This window comes from Bufo gargarizans, chromosome 4 (assembly GCF_014858855.1).
Source record: "Bufo gargarizans isolate SCDJY-AF-19 chromosome 4, ASM1485885v1, whole genome shotgun sequence".
In the NCBI taxonomy this organism is placed as follows: Eukaryota; Metazoa; Chordata; class Amphibia; order Anura; family Bufonidae; genus Bufo; species Bufo gargarizans.
Window position 1 is genome coordinate 98326261 of NC_058083.1, and position 20002 is coordinate 98346262.

At 43.9% G+C, this 20002-nt stretch overlaps 1 protein-coding gene across 2 annotated transcripts in view; it reads right to left on the reverse strand.

Annotated features, from left to right (window-relative positions):
- RASA2 (RAS p21 protein activator 2) overlaps positions 1–20002 on the reverse strand; it is a 139296-nt gene that overhangs the window by 73904 nt on the left and 45390 nt on the right. Inside the window, exons 3-4 of one of the 2 annotated variants that reach the window (XM_044289832.1) lie at positions 19283–19386; positions 9842–9936 (exon numbers count right to left, since the gene is read on the reverse strand). In XM_044289832.1, the coding sequence (XP_044145767.1) occupies positions 9842–9936; positions 19283–19386 (199 nt within the window). Of the gene's footprint in view, positions 1–9841; positions 9937–14301; positions 14335–19282; positions 19387–20002 lie in introns of those variants that run through there. The other variant, XM_044289833.1, reaches the window with a different exon arrangement.

Consider the following 20002-nt stretch of genomic DNA (forward strand, 5'->3'; position numbering starts at 1 on the left):
GACATAATTAAATTAGAGACAAAATACATCAAAACAAAAGTGCGGTATACACCTGAGGGAAGTTTGCACAAATACAAATCTTTATATGAGGGAAAGGGATGCAATAATTTTACACCCCTTAACCAAAGGTAAACATATGGTCAAATGTGTGAAGTAAATGCTAGTGCATCACAATGCATACCAAGTTATACACAAAGACACCCCTCATTCTGGATGTAACATCTATAACATACCTATAAGATGGGGAGATCACTTCAAGAGAGCCGCACACCCCGACACGAGTTTTGGCAACACCTTCATCTGGGGGTACGGTGCTCCTTGGAAATGTGCTCCATTTAAACACTCAACCCACCAATCAATGACTGTCAATTAATTAGCATAAGTAGGTCCTAATGTGTGTATTCAAAATATAATCTATATGCACCTGCATAATATAACGCCACCCACACAGGACCGGAAGCACACGCCGAACACTCGAGGGCCAGTCAGGTGATCGTCCGCATTAATATAGGTGCAGTGCCTCGTGGCCCCGAGGAAGACATAGCCGACACTCCAAGTATAAGCCCATTCGCTACCCTTGCCATGATGAGCTATTCTCGGAACTTCTCCACTCCAGGTTGCCCACCATACTTTCCCTTCCCGGTCTCGTATATGCAAAACCCCATGTATCACTGAAACCACTCCTCCCTACACAGCCTAGATACTCATATGCCATGTCATATCGCAGTAATCCTATAAGATACCCGTTTGTCCCAGATTTTGGTGAACTTGGCCAAGCACTGCCTTTTAATAATATATACACCCTTTTCCAGGCAGATGATCTCGTCCATTCTGTTCAAAAATTCGGCCCCAGATGGGGGCTAAGGTCTAAGCCAGTATTTAGCAATTCGTTTCCTGGCCTGGAAGAGCAGACACTGCACCCTCAGACGTGAATTACGGTTTTTAATGTCCATTATTCTCAACACACATGCCCTTGGACCAGGTGGAACCGCAACTTGATATGCTTCTTTAAGGGTACTTTCACACTTGCGGCAGAGTGATCCGGCAAGCAGTTACGTCGCCGGAACTGCCTGCCGGGTCACTCAAAACGTTTCCTAACTGATGGCATTAGTAAGACTGATCAGGATCCTGATCAGTCTTAAAAATGCCTGATCAGTCAGAAAAATGCATTGAAATGCCGGATCCGTCTTTCCGGTGTCATCCGGCATTTATTTATTTTTTTCGGTCTGTGCATGCGCAGACCGGAAGGACGGATCTGGCATTCCGGTATTTTGAATGCCGGATCCAGCACTAATACACTCCTATGGAAAAAAAATGCCGGATCCAGTATTCAGGTGAGTCTTCAGTTTTTTGGTCCGGAGATAAAACCGAAGCATGCTGCTGTTTTATCTTTTGCCTGATCAGTCAAAAAGACTGAACTGAAGACATCCTGATGCCTCCTGAACAGATTACTCTCCAGTCAGAATGCATGGGGATATGCCTGATCAGTTCTTTTCCGGCATTGAGCCCTTTTGACGGAACTCCGTGCTGGAAAAGAAAAACGCTAGTGTGAAAGTACCCTAATACAAGTTAACACGCCTGTCCAAAAATTCCTAAGCTTCATACACTCCCAGAACATGTGTATCAGGGATGCAGGACTCTCCCCACATCTAGTGCAGGAGCCATGGTTCCTAACCCCGATCTTGAACAGAAAGGATGGAGTCAGATATACCCGATGAACAAGAAATAGTTGGGACATACGCTGGCCCTCACACATTGATAACTGAGGTGTCAGTGCCAGTCCTGCTTTCCATTCATCTTCTGAAATAGAACCAACCTCTCCCTCCCATTTTTGTTTGACCCCCAGAGAGTCTTGCTTCACATTTTTCACAAACAAGTTCCTATATATGGATGATATTAGTCCACTCGAGGAGCCACATGTGAGAATCTGTTGCAACAGTGGGACTATTGTGCGAGTAAGCGGCACAGACCTTGCCTGAGCCTGGAATGCGTGTCTTAATTGCAAAAATTGATAGAAGGCCGTATGGGGGAGGGCAAACTGACTAATGAGTTGCTCAAATGATTTAAACACCATCTCTTTGCAGCGGATATAAAAACATCACACCCTTCCGTTCCATGGAGAGAACCTGCATACCCCTTTAACTGTTGTGTGGACGGGTTATATAAACCGATCCAGGCCTGAAATTAGCTAATCAACTGTACCAAACACAAACATTTCAGATGTAGCAAAAGATATGAACATGAATTTATTACAACGCGGAGGGAGATTTATCAATTCCGGATGCACCATATGCACAGTGCACCCTCCTCCTATACAAGAGGAGACAGATTTCCCAACAGCCTGGGTGTCTTTTTTTTGTACGTCGACCAAAAATCTAGCATAAATAAATTTGAAATAAATGTGTCCCGCAAGCTTTGTGGGCAGGCATGTTTAGAGGGAATGCGTCACCAAAAATGATATCTGCCAGTTAAAACCAGATAGCAGCACATTTCCTTGTTTCTAATCTCTTCTTATTTTGCGATTGCAGATTTCTTTATTCTATTTCCTGAACATGATTATGGGGGGCGGCCATCTTGCCTGAGCTGTTCTTAATAGCATTTACACAGCATTGAAGGAAACCTGTCATCACTTTCTAAGCCTATTTATCCACTACTTTTCTAAAAAATAAATACTTTTTAATTCATTAATAATGATATTAAAATCAATTCTGAACGAACTCTCAGTTCAGAGAAAAACCTAAAATAAATGTTCCCGCCATATATGTAAATGCACTTCACAATGCTATGGTGAATCCTGTCTTATCTATACACAGAGGTGCTATTATTACAGGCAGGATTAGAATGACAGATAAGCAGATAACTGCAGTAAAAGGATCTGTACAGACCAAGAAGTGGTGGCAATTATTAGGCTTAGTAGCCAGTGTAAAAACTGCAGCATTTTATGTTTTTTGTTTAAATTGTTTAAAAACAGGATTTAAACAATAGGTCGTTTTCTGATGACACATTCCCTTTAAGTCACACACATATCTTTACTTACAAATTTTCAGAGACGTCTATGGGAAACCCCCTGAAAAAAGTCACACCCCAAGTATGCTGTGATTTGACAAAGATGCCAGGATTGGTGGCTCAGTGGTTTGTGAGCTCTATTGGGAACAACAAGCAATAAATATGTCTGTAATGCACTGCAGAATATGTCAGCGCTATATAAGCGAGTAAAATAAATCAATAAATCGTCCTTGCCATCACACTGACTGTTTTAATTCTTGATCTGAGGCTCCATTCCCAACTTATACTTTTTCTTAATATGTAAATTAGGCCTTTGGTGCAATGAGGACGTCATCACTGCTCTAGTTGCACACAAGCTGGCCCCTCGTTGTCTGCTTTCCCGTTGCCTGGCCTTGTCAAGCAAAGCAGCGAGGAAGGGGCTGGTCACAGAAAGGAATGGCGCAAGAAGAGCAACGGTGACACCCTCATTGAACCAAATACCTAATTTGCATATTAAGAAAAAGTATAAGTTAGGAATGAGGCCTCAGATCAACAAAAGAAAAACTGTGTTTTAATCAGGTGAACCTCAACTATGTATCTACGCAGACAGTTGGACAGGGAGGTCCCTGGTGGCAGATTCCCGTTAAACACTAGAGAAAATGCAGTGTTTGTAGAGTATTTTATTATTTCCTACTGGCTAACATATAAATTCTAGCTGTGACTGCTTTATACTTCCCCCCCCCCCAAAAAAAGTGCTGCGTTTAAAAAAACAAACAAAAAAAACATCCTAATGGCTTTGTCCCTCAGATATGTACAGATGCTTAAAGGAGCTATCCCATGACTAATGTAAAAAATGAAAATCAGACATGATATAGGACATGACAGTCTCTAGAACCAGTCCTGTACCTCACATGGATCCAGCGATCTCCCCATTTATTACTGCTAGATTTATATCAAGCTGAAAGCTGAAGGGGGGTGTCTTTTCTGCTGCAGCTTAGGGAGCGTGTCTCAGCTCTCCCTATCACAGCTGAGGGGGCGCGTCTCAGCTCTCCCTATCACAGCTGAGGGGGCGTGTCTCAGCTCTCCCTATCACAGCTGAGGGGGTGTGTCTCAGCTCTCCCTATCACAGCTGAGGGGGTGTGTCTCAGCTCTCCCTATCACAGCTGAGGGGGTGTGTCTCAGCTCTCCCTATCACAGCTCAGGAGGCAGTTATAGAATGAAACTGAGCATGTGCGGCCTTCTCGGTGAGCAGGTCAAAGAAATAAGAAAAAAAAACTGCAGGTGGCGCTGCACAGATACATTTTATTGAATAACTGTGGCATATTGGCTATGCTAAATGTTAATGACATGCAATTACAAAAGTATTCAGATCCAGGTGTTGGTTTGAAAACTGTAGAATATTTTTCGTGGGACAACATCTTGAAACGATACAGTTGTCACTGGCAGGCAGATGGTAGCGGACATCAGGTCACTTTTCAGGCAGATCCCCTGTCCATTTACACATTCCCTCCACTATGGGAACAGTTGGGACTTATTCTAGGAAGATCATAAGGGCCCATTTACACTGGCAGATTTTCCCTAGCTGATAGATGGTACAGTTAGCGCGTTTAGCTCCATTTACATGGCACAATCTTCACCCGCCACTGTATGCAACCGAACAATGGTTAATGTAATGGTTGGTTCACATACAGTTTCACTGTTGTCGGTGGGACGTACCTGTGTAGATGGGAGATGTGCCGCTGACAGCAGACCTGTTTACACGGATGAAGAAGCAACATGGATTTGCTTGGTCACCCGTCCGTGTAAAAGAGGTTTCACAGATGAGGAAGATGAGAACTGGCTGCGACCCAACAAAATAACTGTGGGTGTAAATGGCCAACGCAGACCAGCTTCATCACCTGTGAGACAGGCCTGCTCGGTAAGAAAGCCACGTGTGGACAGAAAGGGGTCCTACATCTGCACATGTAAAAGCTCACTAATCTCATGTACACTTAAACAGAAAATGACCTGCAATTATGTTTGCGGTTTTAGCTGCGGATTTCACCCATTTCCAATCTGCGGCAAAACCCCATTTAATCCGCACCAAAATCAGCAATTAGAAATTGCAGATTTTAGTGCAGAAACGCACATAAACCAGCACGGAAATGTGTGTGGATCTTGTGTGTTCACCCGCACTCGTGTGCAGGTGGCCTAAAGCAGACCCCAGACACATAGATTTGCCCACAAACTATATACAGCATTTCATTGTAATGTCTGCCTTTCCGCTATTAATATGAAAAAGACCGGCACTCGCTGATGTCAATGCGATTTTCTTTATTGAATCACACGGAGGAACAATAACAGGTGACACGTTTCGACTCTATACGAATCTTTGTCAAACCACTGGTCACCTGTTATTGTTCCTTCGTGTGATACAATAAAGAAAATCGCATTGACATCAGCGAGTGGCGGTCTTTTTCATATGATATGTTGGGACGCCAACCCTGGACACGTGCACAGATCGCTAATACTACGGAGTGCCGGCTGATTTACCAGTCATATCTTTCCACTATTAAGTCATGACCTACTCTTAGAATGCAGCGAGAAGAGCCGCTCCGTACCTCCTGGTTACTGCAGCCCAGCGTCCTTTCAAGTGAATGGGAGCCGAGTTGCACGGTTTCCTGCTCCAAACACCAACTTAGTTCTGGCGGTGCAGGCATCAGGCCTCCACCAGTCTGATACTGATAACTTGTCCCAGGCCATCAACATCTTGATCCCACAAAACCCTTGACCAAAAAAATCAAAAAAAATCTGTTGTATCATTAAAGGGGTTGTGCCACTTTCCACAAAATCCATCCTTTATCAAAACTGCCTTGTTCTAAAGATATTAGCCTACCATCGAACCCTGTGGCTAATCAGTTTGACTGCAGGTTACGTCCTGTGGTGGAGCTGTGTAATACAGGACGCACATGCTCACTGCGCTTCTTACTACACCTCGTTGTGCAGTGCCAGTTATGGATGGTTATATCTATAGCCACTCGTAGCCGCTGACCTGATCAGCAATACGACTCTCTGTGACCATCCCTCAGCATCTCGAGCTGGATACAATGAGAAGGAGCGCCGTCCTGGTCTTGCATGGTACGGTTAAATAACAATAAGAAGCTTTCTAATCTCATGCGCTCAAGTTCAGTCTGCAAGAGGCTGAATATTGAACCAGGTCCAAGGTCAGTCACAACTAAAGTAACCCATAGTAAGAGCAGTTCAGAAGTAACCCGACACGCCGTGGCACATGTTTACTAGACAGGACAGGACAGACACAAGCTTGGGCATGTTTGTTTGTCACACAGGTATGAATACCATTTGAGGTTTCTGAACTCTAGATCCTTGTAGAAGGCATCTTATGACCAGCACGCACTCCCCACCCCGGCTTCAATAACATCAAATCCACGTTCTACTTAGTGATACACAAGCCACTGGTGCAAGTGGTCAGCTGCGGGATGGCCTCCGATGTAGCCTTCTCTTGTCATTAATATCAGATTGGCAGGGGTGCTCGTTACTACAGACCTGCTCCCACTGAATGAGGGCAGCGCTGCAGTAACCAGCTCCATGTACTACACAATGGACTGAGCTGTGTAGATCTGGTGCCTACTTCCAGCGCTGAAAATACTCCCAAGCCACTAATAGGCAGGGGTGTGGGGAGACATTTTAGGGAAATGTTAAACCCTGGAGAGCACCTGGCGCTCCATCCCTGTACAGCGTGTACGCCGAAAGCTCTGCCGCTAGACTTCAGGGCCAGGCGTGAGGACGTCTTCACTGCCTGGCACTGTCAGTCAAAGTGGTGGGGGGTGCAGCAGGGAATGGAAAGGAGAAGAGCCTTGGGTGCAACGGCACTGCCCTCATATCACCCAGGGGCTAATTAGCATAAAATAAAACCTTGATTTCTACACAATGGGGGCAACATATTGAAAGGGCATCAGTCAGCAGATTTGACACCGTCTGACCTGTTACATGTGCACTTGGCAGCTGAAGGCATCTGTGTTGGTCCCATGTTCATATGTGTCTGCATTACTGAGAAATATGATGTTTTAACATATGTAAATGAGCCTCTAGGAGCAACGGGGGCGTCGTCATTACACCTAGAGGCTCAGCTCTCTCTGCAACTGCTGTGTCCTCTACACTTTGGGTGATGGGACCAGGCGTGATGATGATTACAGTGCCTAGCCCTGTCAATCAACGTGCAGAGGGCATGGCAATTGCAGGGAGAGCAGAGTCTCTAGGTTTAACGGCAATGCCCCCCTTGCTCCTAGAGGCTCATTTGCATATATTAAAACATCTCAGCACTGCTCACACATAATATATGCAAATGAGCCTCTGGGAGCAATGGGGGGGGTTGCCGTTACACCTAGACGCTCTGCTCTCTCTGCAGCTGCTGCGACATCTGCACTTTAATCGACTTTAGGAGAAATCACCAGGCGTAATCACGTTTTTATTGCCCGTGTTCTGCCAAATCTCTATATCTTGAGAAAAGTCTATACCGGAAGTGACGCGGCTACACAGGAATCAGCTGGAGGAGGGTATGCGCGGCGCTGCGCAAATCCACTGGCTCAGGAAAGAATCGTTGCAGCGCCGCAATAGAAGTACTTTGTGCACCGCGCGTGCGCACTTAGGGGTATAGAGATTTTGCAGCGCAAAATGTTGCATCAGATCTCCCTACCCCTGAGTGCACAGGCGCCCACAAATCATCAGTTGCAGTTCAGCTCTACTATGTGGTGAGCCTGGTATCCAGCACTCAGCTCTGCGGTAAGGATGAACTGCAACTGATGATTTGTGGAGCGTGCGCACTCAGGGGAAGGGAGATCTGATGAAACATTTTGCGCTGCAAAATCTCTATACCCCTAAGTGCGCACGCACGGTGTACGAAGTACTTCTATCGCGGCACTGCAATAATTCTTTGCTGAGCCTGTGGATGTGCGCTTGTGCGGTGCCGCGCACCACCTCCTCCAGCTGATTCCTGTGTGGCTGCGTCACTTCCGGTATAGACTTTTCGCAAGGTATAGAGATTTGGCAGAACACCTGCCCTGTCAATCAAAGTGCACAGGGCGCGGCAATTGCCGACAGAGCAGAGCCTATAGGTGTAATGGCAACTCCCTTGTTGCTCCTAGAGGCTCATTTACATATATTAAAACATCATTATTCTCAGCAATGTGGGCACATATGGACATGGGACCAACACAGATGCCTTCGGCTGCCAAGTGCACATGTAACAGGCCAGCCAGTGTCATAGGCAGTGATGACCAGTTCACATTGTTCACCCGCGAACATATGCGGGCTGCCATCTTTTTTCACAAGTCCGGCGAGGCACAGGTAAGCCCTTACCTGTGCCGGTCTGAAAACAAGTGCGGTCAGCGGGAGCAGGCAGTTCTGACAACAGCCACTGGGGGCCTTCATCGGGCTGTTCTCTGAACTGCCTGCTCCCGGTGACCGCACTTGTTTTCAGACCGACTCCCGGCACAGGTAAGGGCTTACCTGTGCCTCGCCGGACTTGTGAAAAAAAGATGGCAGCCCGCATATGTTCGTGGGTGAACAATGCGAACTGGCCATCACTGGTCATAGGTACAAATCTACTGACATATGACCATAAAACAGAACCAAAACTATTACAAAGTACTGATGAGCACATATCTCATATGCAAATAGTTTTCATATTGATGCATCTGGCGACAGGTTCCCTTTTGCTCTGCACTCCGCTGTGCCCGTCCGTTACGTGCTCCCAGCACACACATCAAACATAACCTTAGACCTCCATTCACCTGACAGAGGCAGTGCTCCTTTGCAGTATGCAACAGGAAATCTCCCGGCACACGTCAAACATGTCCTTTAGGCCTCCGTTGGGCTGGTATACATCAGTACATCTTTTATCCGCTGTATGGCGCAGGCTGCTGTGCCAATGCATATAGGAAGAAGTACGCCGTACGGTATACGGTGTATAGGGACAGATGCCCGTATATGCCTTTACTGTGACAGCTGTTGTAGGCATACAAATCCTTATAACGTATACTGACGGCACTGCAAACACTGATATCTGACACTACTATCCAAAATGGAGCTGGTATTTAGAAAAAAAGAAGTCTCTCTTTCTAATTCTGAGTTTCTGGGTGTTTAGGATAGGTCATCAAAATCAGATCGGCAGTGTCCCGACACCTGGCATCCCCCCAATCAGCTGTTGCATAGATGCCATGCTTGCTATTGCAGCTCAGCCCCACTCACTTGAATAGGACTGAGCTGCGCCGAGGCCATACAATATCACCGTCCTAGGAAGAGGCTGCAGTGCCACGGTCTCTACAAACAGCTGATCGGAAAGGGATGCTGGGAGCCGGACCCCCCGCAGATCTGATATTGATGACCTATCTTGAGGATGGGCCATCAATATCAAAATGTCGCACAACCCCTTTAAAGCCTGACGTGTAAACTATACGGACAAGACCGCAGTAAGAACAGATCCCTCGTAGACTGGAAACGCCGGGAAAGAGGAATGTGCAGAGACAAATTCGGGGATTTTGTTGGGATTAATAAACCGGTAAAACCGTTCCTTCAAGGCTGAACAGTATGGAGGAAAATTAAAGTGTGAACGATGACTCAGCTCGCTGTCTTTTATGCCGGTCTTAAGAGGAGAAAAAAAATATGAATTCTAGTTTAAGAAAAAAAAAAGAAGAGAATGCTATTTCTTGCTGAGCACATCCCACGTCCCTTCTGCTCCTTTCACTTGCTAACAACGCAAGCGGGAAGGCAGATCTCCGCCTGGAGAACACAACAGAATGATATTTCCATAAAAATAAAAAATAAAATACTGAAGACACAGAAGGTGAAGTGACGTTACCTGTACTTCTGAGTTAGAATCTATGGGCTGAAGTGGAAACCAGGGCTCTTTACCATAGTACCTGCACAAATCCTCTCTCTTTATGGCAACCTTTCCTGTGGGATTAAAAAGTTTAAAAAGTTAATAAATGCTGAAATATATTGCCCCCAAGCTATTAAAAAAAAATAATGAAAAAACTCAAAAACTACAATTACAATTCTGGCTTGACAACTGATGATTTCTCTGCTGCCCACCATTGGGGGGGGGGGGGGGGGGATGAATGACTGCGCTATTGCTATTTGCAAATTATGGAGCAAGTCCTGTTTTGTGCCAACATTTACGACTCTTCCGTCTTTTCCGACACACTTATTATCCCGAAAAATGGGAGGGGACCTCCGTGGCCCAAACATATTTAACAAAATGCACACCACAAAACTGGCACATTACACCTGAAACCTATGCCAGCTTCTTCTTGGCATAGAATTCGGTTTCTGGTGAATAGAATTCCCGAAGGACGCACCACAAATCATTTTGGTGCATCCTGTGTTAGTGAGATTTCTTATTAAAATTGGTTTAAGTAACTCCACTATTAGGACTCATGCACCTGACCGTATGTATTTTGCAGTCCGCAAAACACGGAGCTGCCAAAAATATGAATGACGTCCATGTGACATTCGTATTGCATTTTTTTTGAGGATCCATTGTAACAATGCCTATCCTTGTCTGCAAAACTGACAAGAACTGGACATGTTCTATCTTTTTTGCGGAAAAGCCATACAGAAACAAAATGCACACGGAGTCGTTTCCGTTTTTTTGCTGACTCATTGAAGTGAATGGAACGGACAAGGAAGCAAAATATGTTTGTGTGCATGAGCCCTTATGTTTTTCTTAAAGAAATGTTATTCTTTGTAAAATGAACTACTGTAACATTCTGCAATATATTTTCTGCATCAATTCTTCACCGTTTTTAAGATCTCTGCTTGTTGTCCTTCAATAGGAACTTCAATCACTCCATGGTCATGTGATGGACATGAAAAATAGGGAAAAAAAAGAAACTCCAGTCTTACTAAACCCGTCCGATTTATTTTGGGAAAAGTGAGGAAGGTTTATCATCAATTTTTAAAGTCGGTTTTGCAAGACTGTGTGTTGCTGTAATTTGCACCAAATTTATCAAATGTCGTACTACTCCAGACTCGCAGTTGATGAATCTGGCAGGTTACGGTACTCACGCCGGCTTTCCCACCCACGATTCAAAACTGTGAGTGGAGTAAAAATGCAAAGTGTCGCAAAACTTTTGTGCAAATAAAGCCCTATTATGTGACTTTTTGATGCCAGAATTTGGGAGCGCAGGGTTGGCAAAGTTCCTCCAGGGTGTCTTAATGCGGAGCAGTGCACACCACTGGCTTAATGACTCCAAAGATTTAGGCCTCTTTCACACGGGTGAGTTTTCCGCGCTGGTGCAATGCACGAGTTGAACGCATTGCACCTGCACTGAATCTGGACCCATTCATTTCTATGGGGCTGTTCACATGGGCGGTGATTTTCACGCATCACTTGTGTGTTGCGTGAAAATCGCAGCATGCTCTATATTCAGCGTTTTTCACGCAACACAGGCCCCATAGAAGTGAATGGGGCTGCGTGAAAATCGCAAGCATCTGGATGCAGTGCGATTTTCATGCACGGTTGCTAGTAGACGATCTGGATGGGGACCCGATCATTATTATTTCCCCTTATATCATGATTATAAGGGAAAATAATAGCATTCTGAATACAGAATGCATAGTACAATAGGACTGGAGGGGTTAAAAATAAAATATAAAAAATAATATAACTCACCTTAATCCACTTGTTTGCACAGCCGGCATCTCTTCTGTCTTCATCTGTGAGGAATAGGACCTTTGATGACGTCACTGCGTTCATCACATGGTCCATCACATGATCCATTACCACGGCGATGGATCATGTGATGAACGCAGTGACGTCATCAAAGGTCCTATTCCTCACAGATGAAGACAGAAGAGATGCCGGCTGTGCAAACAAGTGGATTAAGGTGAGTTATATTATTTTTTATATTTTATTTTTAACCCCTCCAGCCCTATTGTACTATGCATTCTGTATTCAGAAAGCTATTATTTTCCCTTATAACCATGTTATAAGGGGAAATAATACAACCTTGAACCCAAACCTGAACTACTATGAAGAAGTTCGGGTCTGGGTACCACATTCAGTTTTTTTATCACGCATGTGCAAAACGCATTGCACCCGCGCGATAAAAACGGAACGCAATCGCAGTCAAAACTGACTGCAATTCAGTACCTACTCGCGTGGGTTTGCTGCAACGCATCCGGACACGCTTGTGTGAAAGAGGCCTTACAGAGTAAAACTTAAAAAGGAGTATTGTGGGTTTATTAAAGAAATTGTATTCTTTGTAAAATGAATCACTGCTTTCTACCTTTCTATAAGAACTTCCATTATTCAATTCATCCAGGAGATACAAATCTGTCCGTGGTCATGTGATGGACGCAAAAAAGGGCAAGGTCACTTTCTCCAAGATACAGTACTGTGCAAAAGGTTTAGGTATACGTAAAGAAATGCTGCAAAGTAAGAATGCTTTCAAAAATAGACATGTTAGGCTACTTTCACACTAGCAGCACGGACCTCCGGCAGGCTGTTCCGTCAGGTGAACAGCCTGTCGGATCCATTGTGCCCCCGGACTGCCGCTCGGTCCCCATTGACTATAATGAGGGCAGGGCAGAGTTCCGGCGAGAGGCTACTGGAATAAATGTCGGACATGTCGTAGTTTTATTCCGGCAGCCTCTCGCCATGCCTCCGCCCCCATTATAGTCAGTGGGGACGGAGCGACAGTCAGGGGTCACACGTTCACTAGCGGCAGGACAGATCAGACAGGCTTTTCACCCGACGGAACAGCCTGCCGGAAGTCCATGCCGCTAGTGTGAAAGTAGCCTTAATAGGTTATATATATTCTGACCCCAATCATACAGCCAATGTCATTGAGAACTATCTTCAACGTAAAGAAGAACAAGGAGTCCTGGAGGTGATGATATGGCCCAACAGAGCCCTGATCTCAACATCATTGAGTCTGTCTGGGATTACATGAAGAGACAGAAGGATCTTAGCAAGCCTACATCCACAGAACATCTGTGGTTAGTTCTCCAAGATGTTTGGAACAACCTCCCTGCCAAGTTCCATTAAAAACGGTGTACAAGAGTACCACAAAAAACTGATGCTGTTCTGTAGTCAATGGGTAGTCACAGCTAATATTGATCCGATTTAGATTTTTTGGTTCATTCACTTTGTATTTTGTGAAAGAATAGCAAAGTATTGCAGCATTTTTTTCCACAACTTTTGCACAGCACTGTACTTGTGCGACACAATGCCAATATAGTATTTGAAGAACAGATAACTACAAAAACTTTTAGGAAAAAAAAGCAGGATTTGGACAGAAAGTTCCTATGTGCAGTTGACTTCACCCTGGAAATCACTACAAAATGGATTCATTGATGGGGACGGAGTCCTTAGCTTTCTGGCAGCTGCACACAAGTCTGCTGACGGGAAAACACTTGAGAAGTCTGCACCACAAAACCACTGCGCAGGTTTAAAAGTGGATTAAGCTCAACCCGCAAATCCCTTCCTCTTCCTCATCAGCGGAGACACAGCCAAGAATGCAGATATCTTACAGATTCTGCAGAAGGAATCTAATACAGTAAATTATGTAGAAGATCAGCTTTTCAACAATGCCTTCCTGCAAATGTCATAGGTACTGTCAACGTTCTGGCTGCATCCAGGAGAAATTGCAATTTGCTTTTAACCCTTTAATGATCATCTACCCCTCCTGTGACGATGAGGGGTGCAGGTGCGGAGAAAAGGAGAACATTTCAGTGAGCGTTCCTGCTTTATGAACAAGCTGTCAGGCCGGCCATACACTTGGCTATGGACACCTTTGGGGCAAATTTCTTTTTTACGACTGTATTTTACTAATTTTGGGTTTAAGATAATTTTTTCAATTGGTCTTTAGTCAAAATTTTCTGTAGTTTTTGTGACACATGTAGTTAAAAATCAGTCTATCTGAAGACTGTCCCTCCTGAGTTCAGTCAGCTGATGGCTCGTGTGTAGCCATCACGCTTCGGTGTGGGAGGGAAACACCACACCGAGCATAGGAGGGAAGAGGATCAGGCCTGAGAACTAGGGAAGGAAAATGGACACCTCCTAGTGAAAACTCTAACCAAAATCCTGACTGACTACCAGTATGAACAGACCCCAAAGGTAGGCGAGTTCATACGCAGGAATACATAGAGTCCTATCTAGCCCTATAGGAGCCTGGTACTAATGGCAGGGACAAGACTACCTGTTCCTCCAAAAGGAAGGACGAGCAGGAGTCTCCATCAGGCCTAATACAAACAATAGGGAAATGCAACACACAGCACCCAAACAAAATACAAAAGGGAAAGGAAAGACTTAACTTCAAAGAGGCCATGGAAGCACCAGGAACTCAGCCGATATCCAACCACAATCTACCCAAAAGGTCCAAACAGAAGCTATAAGCCGCACAGCATTGTGGGAGAAGCAACTATTAATAGAGAAGGATAAATTACCCTAATAGCCACACCTGGGGAAAGAAGGTGTGGCAAGCACCAGAAACAACACAGACGTCATTTGATCCAAACGGAAAACATGTCAGATCAAACCACGTGTTGCCAGTCTCACCGATCTCCTGCCACCTGTCGAGGGAACGTCCGTGACAGTAGCTCTCATCTCCGACGTCCTGACCTCAAACACTTATTTAAGCCATACACTCAGTTATCAGTTAGATCTGATTTTTTTTAATTTAAATCTTTTTTTTTTTAATTTAAATCAGATTTTTAAATATAAAATGCTTTTTGAGGAAAATATATTACCATCCAAAGGCTATTTCATTATGAAATAAAGATTACTTTTTTAATTATGTAGAATAAGGCTGTGTATGTTTAATTTTTTGTTAAATTCCATTAATCCATTCACAATGTCATGCTCTTCCAGAGGTTTTTGTAAGATTACTGGGTAGTTTCTCTGCCTACAAGATATTATCACAGATGCTTGGTTTAATTTTGGAGTTCTCAAAACTGAATTTATAACATGAAAAGAGTTGAGAAAAAGATCTTAATCCTAACTTCTACAAACCTATAAATACAGAATCAACCCCTTCAGTGCTAAGTTTAAAGTTCAGTGACTAGAATATAAACAATATTTTTCTGATTGTTTGGAGTGGAATAGATCTGCACAAGAAGAAAGTGAAACTAAGTGTAAGGAGGAAAAGGCAAGCAGACAAGGAGTACTACAAAATGAAAGTGAAACTTTCTGAGCACAGTACTGCACAGCCACAGACAGACAAGTCTTTGGATCTTTTTGTGTGTATGACCTGAGGTTTATCACATTCTTTCCTTGGAGGAAAAAAACTTTATTGGCAGCAGGCCGTAAAAGAGACTTCATATTTTTATGAAGTTCCTTTACCTATCGGTAAGGCAGACATGCATGCAAAATGCAAACACTGCAACAAACATGGATGTTTAAGCAAATGACATGCTGTAATGTTATTGTTTCAGTTGAATAAATCCTATTTAAATTGTTATTATTAAGGTAATGATTATTTTTCTCCTTCCCAAGTACAACAGAAAAATTGTCCAAATATGAATCTTTACGTAAAAAACTATGATTTAAAATCAAGCCTTACTGACTAGTGATTTAAATGGTGATTTAAATCGGTTTGATTTAAATCAAATCCACCCTGCTACTACCAGAGCTGTAGATGATCGCTGGGGGTTAGAGTCTCTCCATCTCCTTTAGGCTCCATTCACACGTCTGCAACCTGTTTTGCGGATACACGGAGCCACGGATCCGCAAAAACACGGAAAGCGGCAATGTGCGTTCCGCATTTTGCGGACCGCGCATCGCCGACACTAATAGAATATGCCTGTTCTTGTCCGCAATTGCGGACAAGAATAGGACATGTTCTATTTTTTTGCGGAAACTGAAGCACGGATGCGGGAGTGCGGATCTGCAAATGTGGATGCGGACAGCACATTCCGGCCCCATTGAAAATGAATGGGTCTGCACCCGTTCCGCAAAATTGCGGAACGGATGCGGATCCATTTTGCGGACGTGTGAATGGACCCTTAAAGAAAAGAAGGACTTTTTCCAAGTAGACTGCTGTGCTGGATTTTTTCTTTATAAACATAACTAGTAGATAGCCCCTTCCCAGGATGGTGACTGTAATAGTAAATGCATCCACTTAAGGGCAGAGTTCTTGTCTGCAATCTCTCTATGGTTGTTGGTTGTGATGCAAATGCGGCAGCTATTTCGAATACACAAAATACCCAGGACAAACCAATCCCTTTGCGTGTTGCCCCACTGGCCTACTTTCATGTTTGCTAGTGTTCACATAAAACACAGCTGACATACACACAGCACTGATGAGTGCACCCCATGACGAACACAGCTTTGCTACACAGCAGACATATATACACTCAGCACTGCTGAACACCCACCTAACAAAGTTCTGCTACATATATATTTCTCTCTCTCTATTTTTTTTTTTTTTTTTTTAAATCACGTTTCTCTAATTACACCTCAGTATTCTCTTCCTGGTCCTGGCCCCTACCATTGGTGACATCAGTAAAGGCTCTTTAGCTTCCAGTGATTGGACTCTTCATCTCCTTTCACTGTACCTTAGGGCGTATCAGTATGTAGATGGCGGTGTTCCTCACCCTTCTGCATGCACTGATCACTCAGATCATATCAGGCAGGGAGAGAGAAGTGTGCAGAGACACAGCTCTCTCATTAACCCTGCAGTGCTCTGCCAAATCTTTAAAGCGGTTGTCTGGGTTCAGAGCTGATCGCTCAGTGACCCCTAAATCCCTTTCCCCAGATACTGAGGTTAGGACTGTATCTTTGATTCTATATTCTGCTCTTGGGTTTTTACGCCCCAGGTGCATTATCTTGCACTTATCAACATTACATTTTAGTTGCCAGATTTTTGACCATTCCTCTAGTTTTCCTAAATCCTTTTCCATTTGGTGTATTCCTCTAGGAACATCAACCCTGTTACAAATCTTTGTGTCATCAGCAAAAAGACACACCTCACCATCGAGGCAATTTCGCTGATAAAGATATTAAACGATCCCTGAGGTACCCCACTGGTAACAAGACCTTGGTCTGAATATACTCCATTGACTACAACCCTCTGTTGCTTGTCCCTCAGCCACTGCCTAATCCATTCAACAATATGGGAGTCCAAGCCCAATGACTGCACTTTATTGATAAGCCTTCTATGTGGGACAGTATCAAAAGCCTTACTAAAGTCTAGATAAGCGATGTCTACTGCACCTCCGCCATCTATTATTTTAGTCACCCAATCAAAAAAATCAATAAGATTAGTTTGACATGATCTCCCTGAAGTAAACCCATGCTGTTTTTCATCTTTCAATCCATGGGATTTTAGATGTTCCACAATCCTCTCCATTAATTTCCCCACTATTGATGTCAGTTCCCCAATTCCTCCCTACTACCTTTTTTGTGAATGGGCACAACATTTTCTAATTTCCAATCTTTTGGGACGACTCCCGTTACCAGTGATTGGTTAAATAAATCTGTTAACCGATAGGTTTACTTTTACCCAATACCACTAGAAACATACATAAAAAAAAGATCACTTAACAAAAAAATAAATAAAAATAGCAACAGGTCAGTTTAACTATAAGCTGATCCAACAGATCTGTCACTGATGCAATAACTGCACGTGAAAACATGGGCAATTAAAGGGGTTCTGCACTTTAATTTAACTGATGATCTATCCTCTGGATCGGCGGGGGTCCGACACCCGGGACCCCCGCCTATCAGCTGTTTGAGAAGGCACCGGCGCTCCAGCAGCGCCGCGGCTTTCTCACCGTTTACCGCCGGGCCACCCGCCCACTGACATCACGACTAGTATCAACTAGCATGGGCGGGGCTAAGCTCTGTTCACTTGAATGGAGCTTAGCCGCGCCCACGCTAGTTGATACGAATCATGACGTCAGTGGGCGGGTGGCCCGGCGGTAAACGGGTAAACCGTTGCCTTCTCAAACAGCTGATCGGTGGGGGCCCCGGGTGTCAGACCCCCGCCGATCAGAAGCTGATGATCTATCCAGAGGATAGATCATCAGTTAAATGAAAGTGCAGAACCCCTTTAAATGGCCGATAATCAGTGGTAAGAGTCAAAGTCTATGTCTGCTTTAGGGGGACAGAACTATGGAGGAGTTTCTGCACCCGATTACCAACCTGTCTACAACTCAAAAAAGACAGTATTCAAATTTTTTTAAGACGCTAATGCCAATAAATATGTGGAGAATTTACAATTTGGTGACTGTGCCTAAGTCTGACTATAAAGTGCACCAAATGCATCCCCTTTTAGACTGATTCATAAAGCAAATGTAAAATGAACTAAGATGCTATGGACTAACATGCTACTAAAGCTTGCCAAAATTTTGATGCAAAGTAAGCCAAGCAATAGTTGGTACACAGTCAAAGAAATGTATCTACAAGCCCTGCACCCCTGTATCATGTATCTAAAAGAAGGACAAGGCAAATATAAAAAGGTGGACCCTGCATACTTTCAGATGACTCAATCTTAAAGAGTTATTGTACTTTTACACAATTTCATTTAATAGAGAATGGTGTAACTAGCAAATTTCTAAATCACTTCAGTAAAAAAATCTGCCTACATCCACCTGAAAGAAAGCTGTAAAGTAATGGGCACTAGGGGTCTCACTTCCACCTAATCTGCGTCAGGCAAGATCCGGAAGAAAAGGAAAGAATCACAGCAGTACAGTGCTGGTAGATTCCACAGAAGGGAGATGCCCCTGCTTGTGAGAGAAATGCATCTAGCTGTACAGCTGAAAAGTGTAATAATATGGTTGAAAAAGACATTATGGAAGCTCAAAAAATGCCTATTCCTTGACAGTTATGATTGTACAAAGAAGCACAGACATTATGCAAACTTTCTTTGAAAAGTCGGTAATGCTTTAAGCTGGCCGGCCATACACACGAGAAAATGATCAGCTCCATTGCTGCTGATCAGTCAGTGGTGGGATCGGTCATAAGAATGATCCCACCAGCAACATGGACTAAACTGGCTGATTGGGGAATGCGTTAAAAATAAAATAAAAGATCCCCTGGTCCTTGAGCACAAAGGCAAAACATAGGACAAGTTCAGACGATCATTCCACAAATGTGCAGTTTCCGGCCAGGTCAACTGCATTTTCACTTGACAGAAGTCTGCAGTCGGCTGTCGCAGGTCTGCCTGGTGCATTACTGCACACACACTCCTTTTTATAAATGTCGTTACCATTGAATACGATCATTCATTCTAAGCGGCCAGTGACCTGGTCTGGACTTAAAGACAATCACCAGTTTCTTATTTGAAGAACTTACCTATTCGAAGGTCTCGCTGTAAAAGACTTTTATCGTAAATGTAAAAGGATAAATTGTGGAATGTTCTCGGGATTTCAAAGTAAAAATCTTCTCCATAAAACGGGCTGCAGAAATAGGAAAAGAAAGCATTTTAGAAAAAGGGAAAAATGAAAAACACAACAGAAGACAACTACATCATCTACAAGTAATGTCAGACTGCACGCACAATGGGGCGAATTTATTACGAGGGGAATATTTGAAGTCATTTTGTTTGAGTCTACTTTGGCATACTTTGAGACAAATTTATCCGATCGAACATGTTGTTTGTTATATTTGGAATATTTTTCAACCTTACACTTTTGTTTAGAAATGCTGCGCCAGTTTTCTGCACCACCCTCCTACTGGAGTGACTTTGATACTTTTTTGTCCAAGTAAGGCTACTTTCACACTAGCATTCGGGGCTCCGCTTGTGAGTTCCGTTCAAAGGCTCTCACAAGCGGCCCCGAACGCTTCCGTCCAGCCCTAATGCATTCTGAGTGGATGCGGATCCGCTCAGAATGCATAAGTCTGGCAGCGTCTGAGGCTACTTTGACACTTAGAAATGTTTTTACAATATAATGCAGACGGATCCGTTCTGAACGGATCCATCGTCTGCATTATATGAGCGGATCCGTCTCAGACGGATCCGCTCTGAACGCAAGTGTGAAAGTAGCCTAATAAATCTGGAGTGAGCTCATTAGC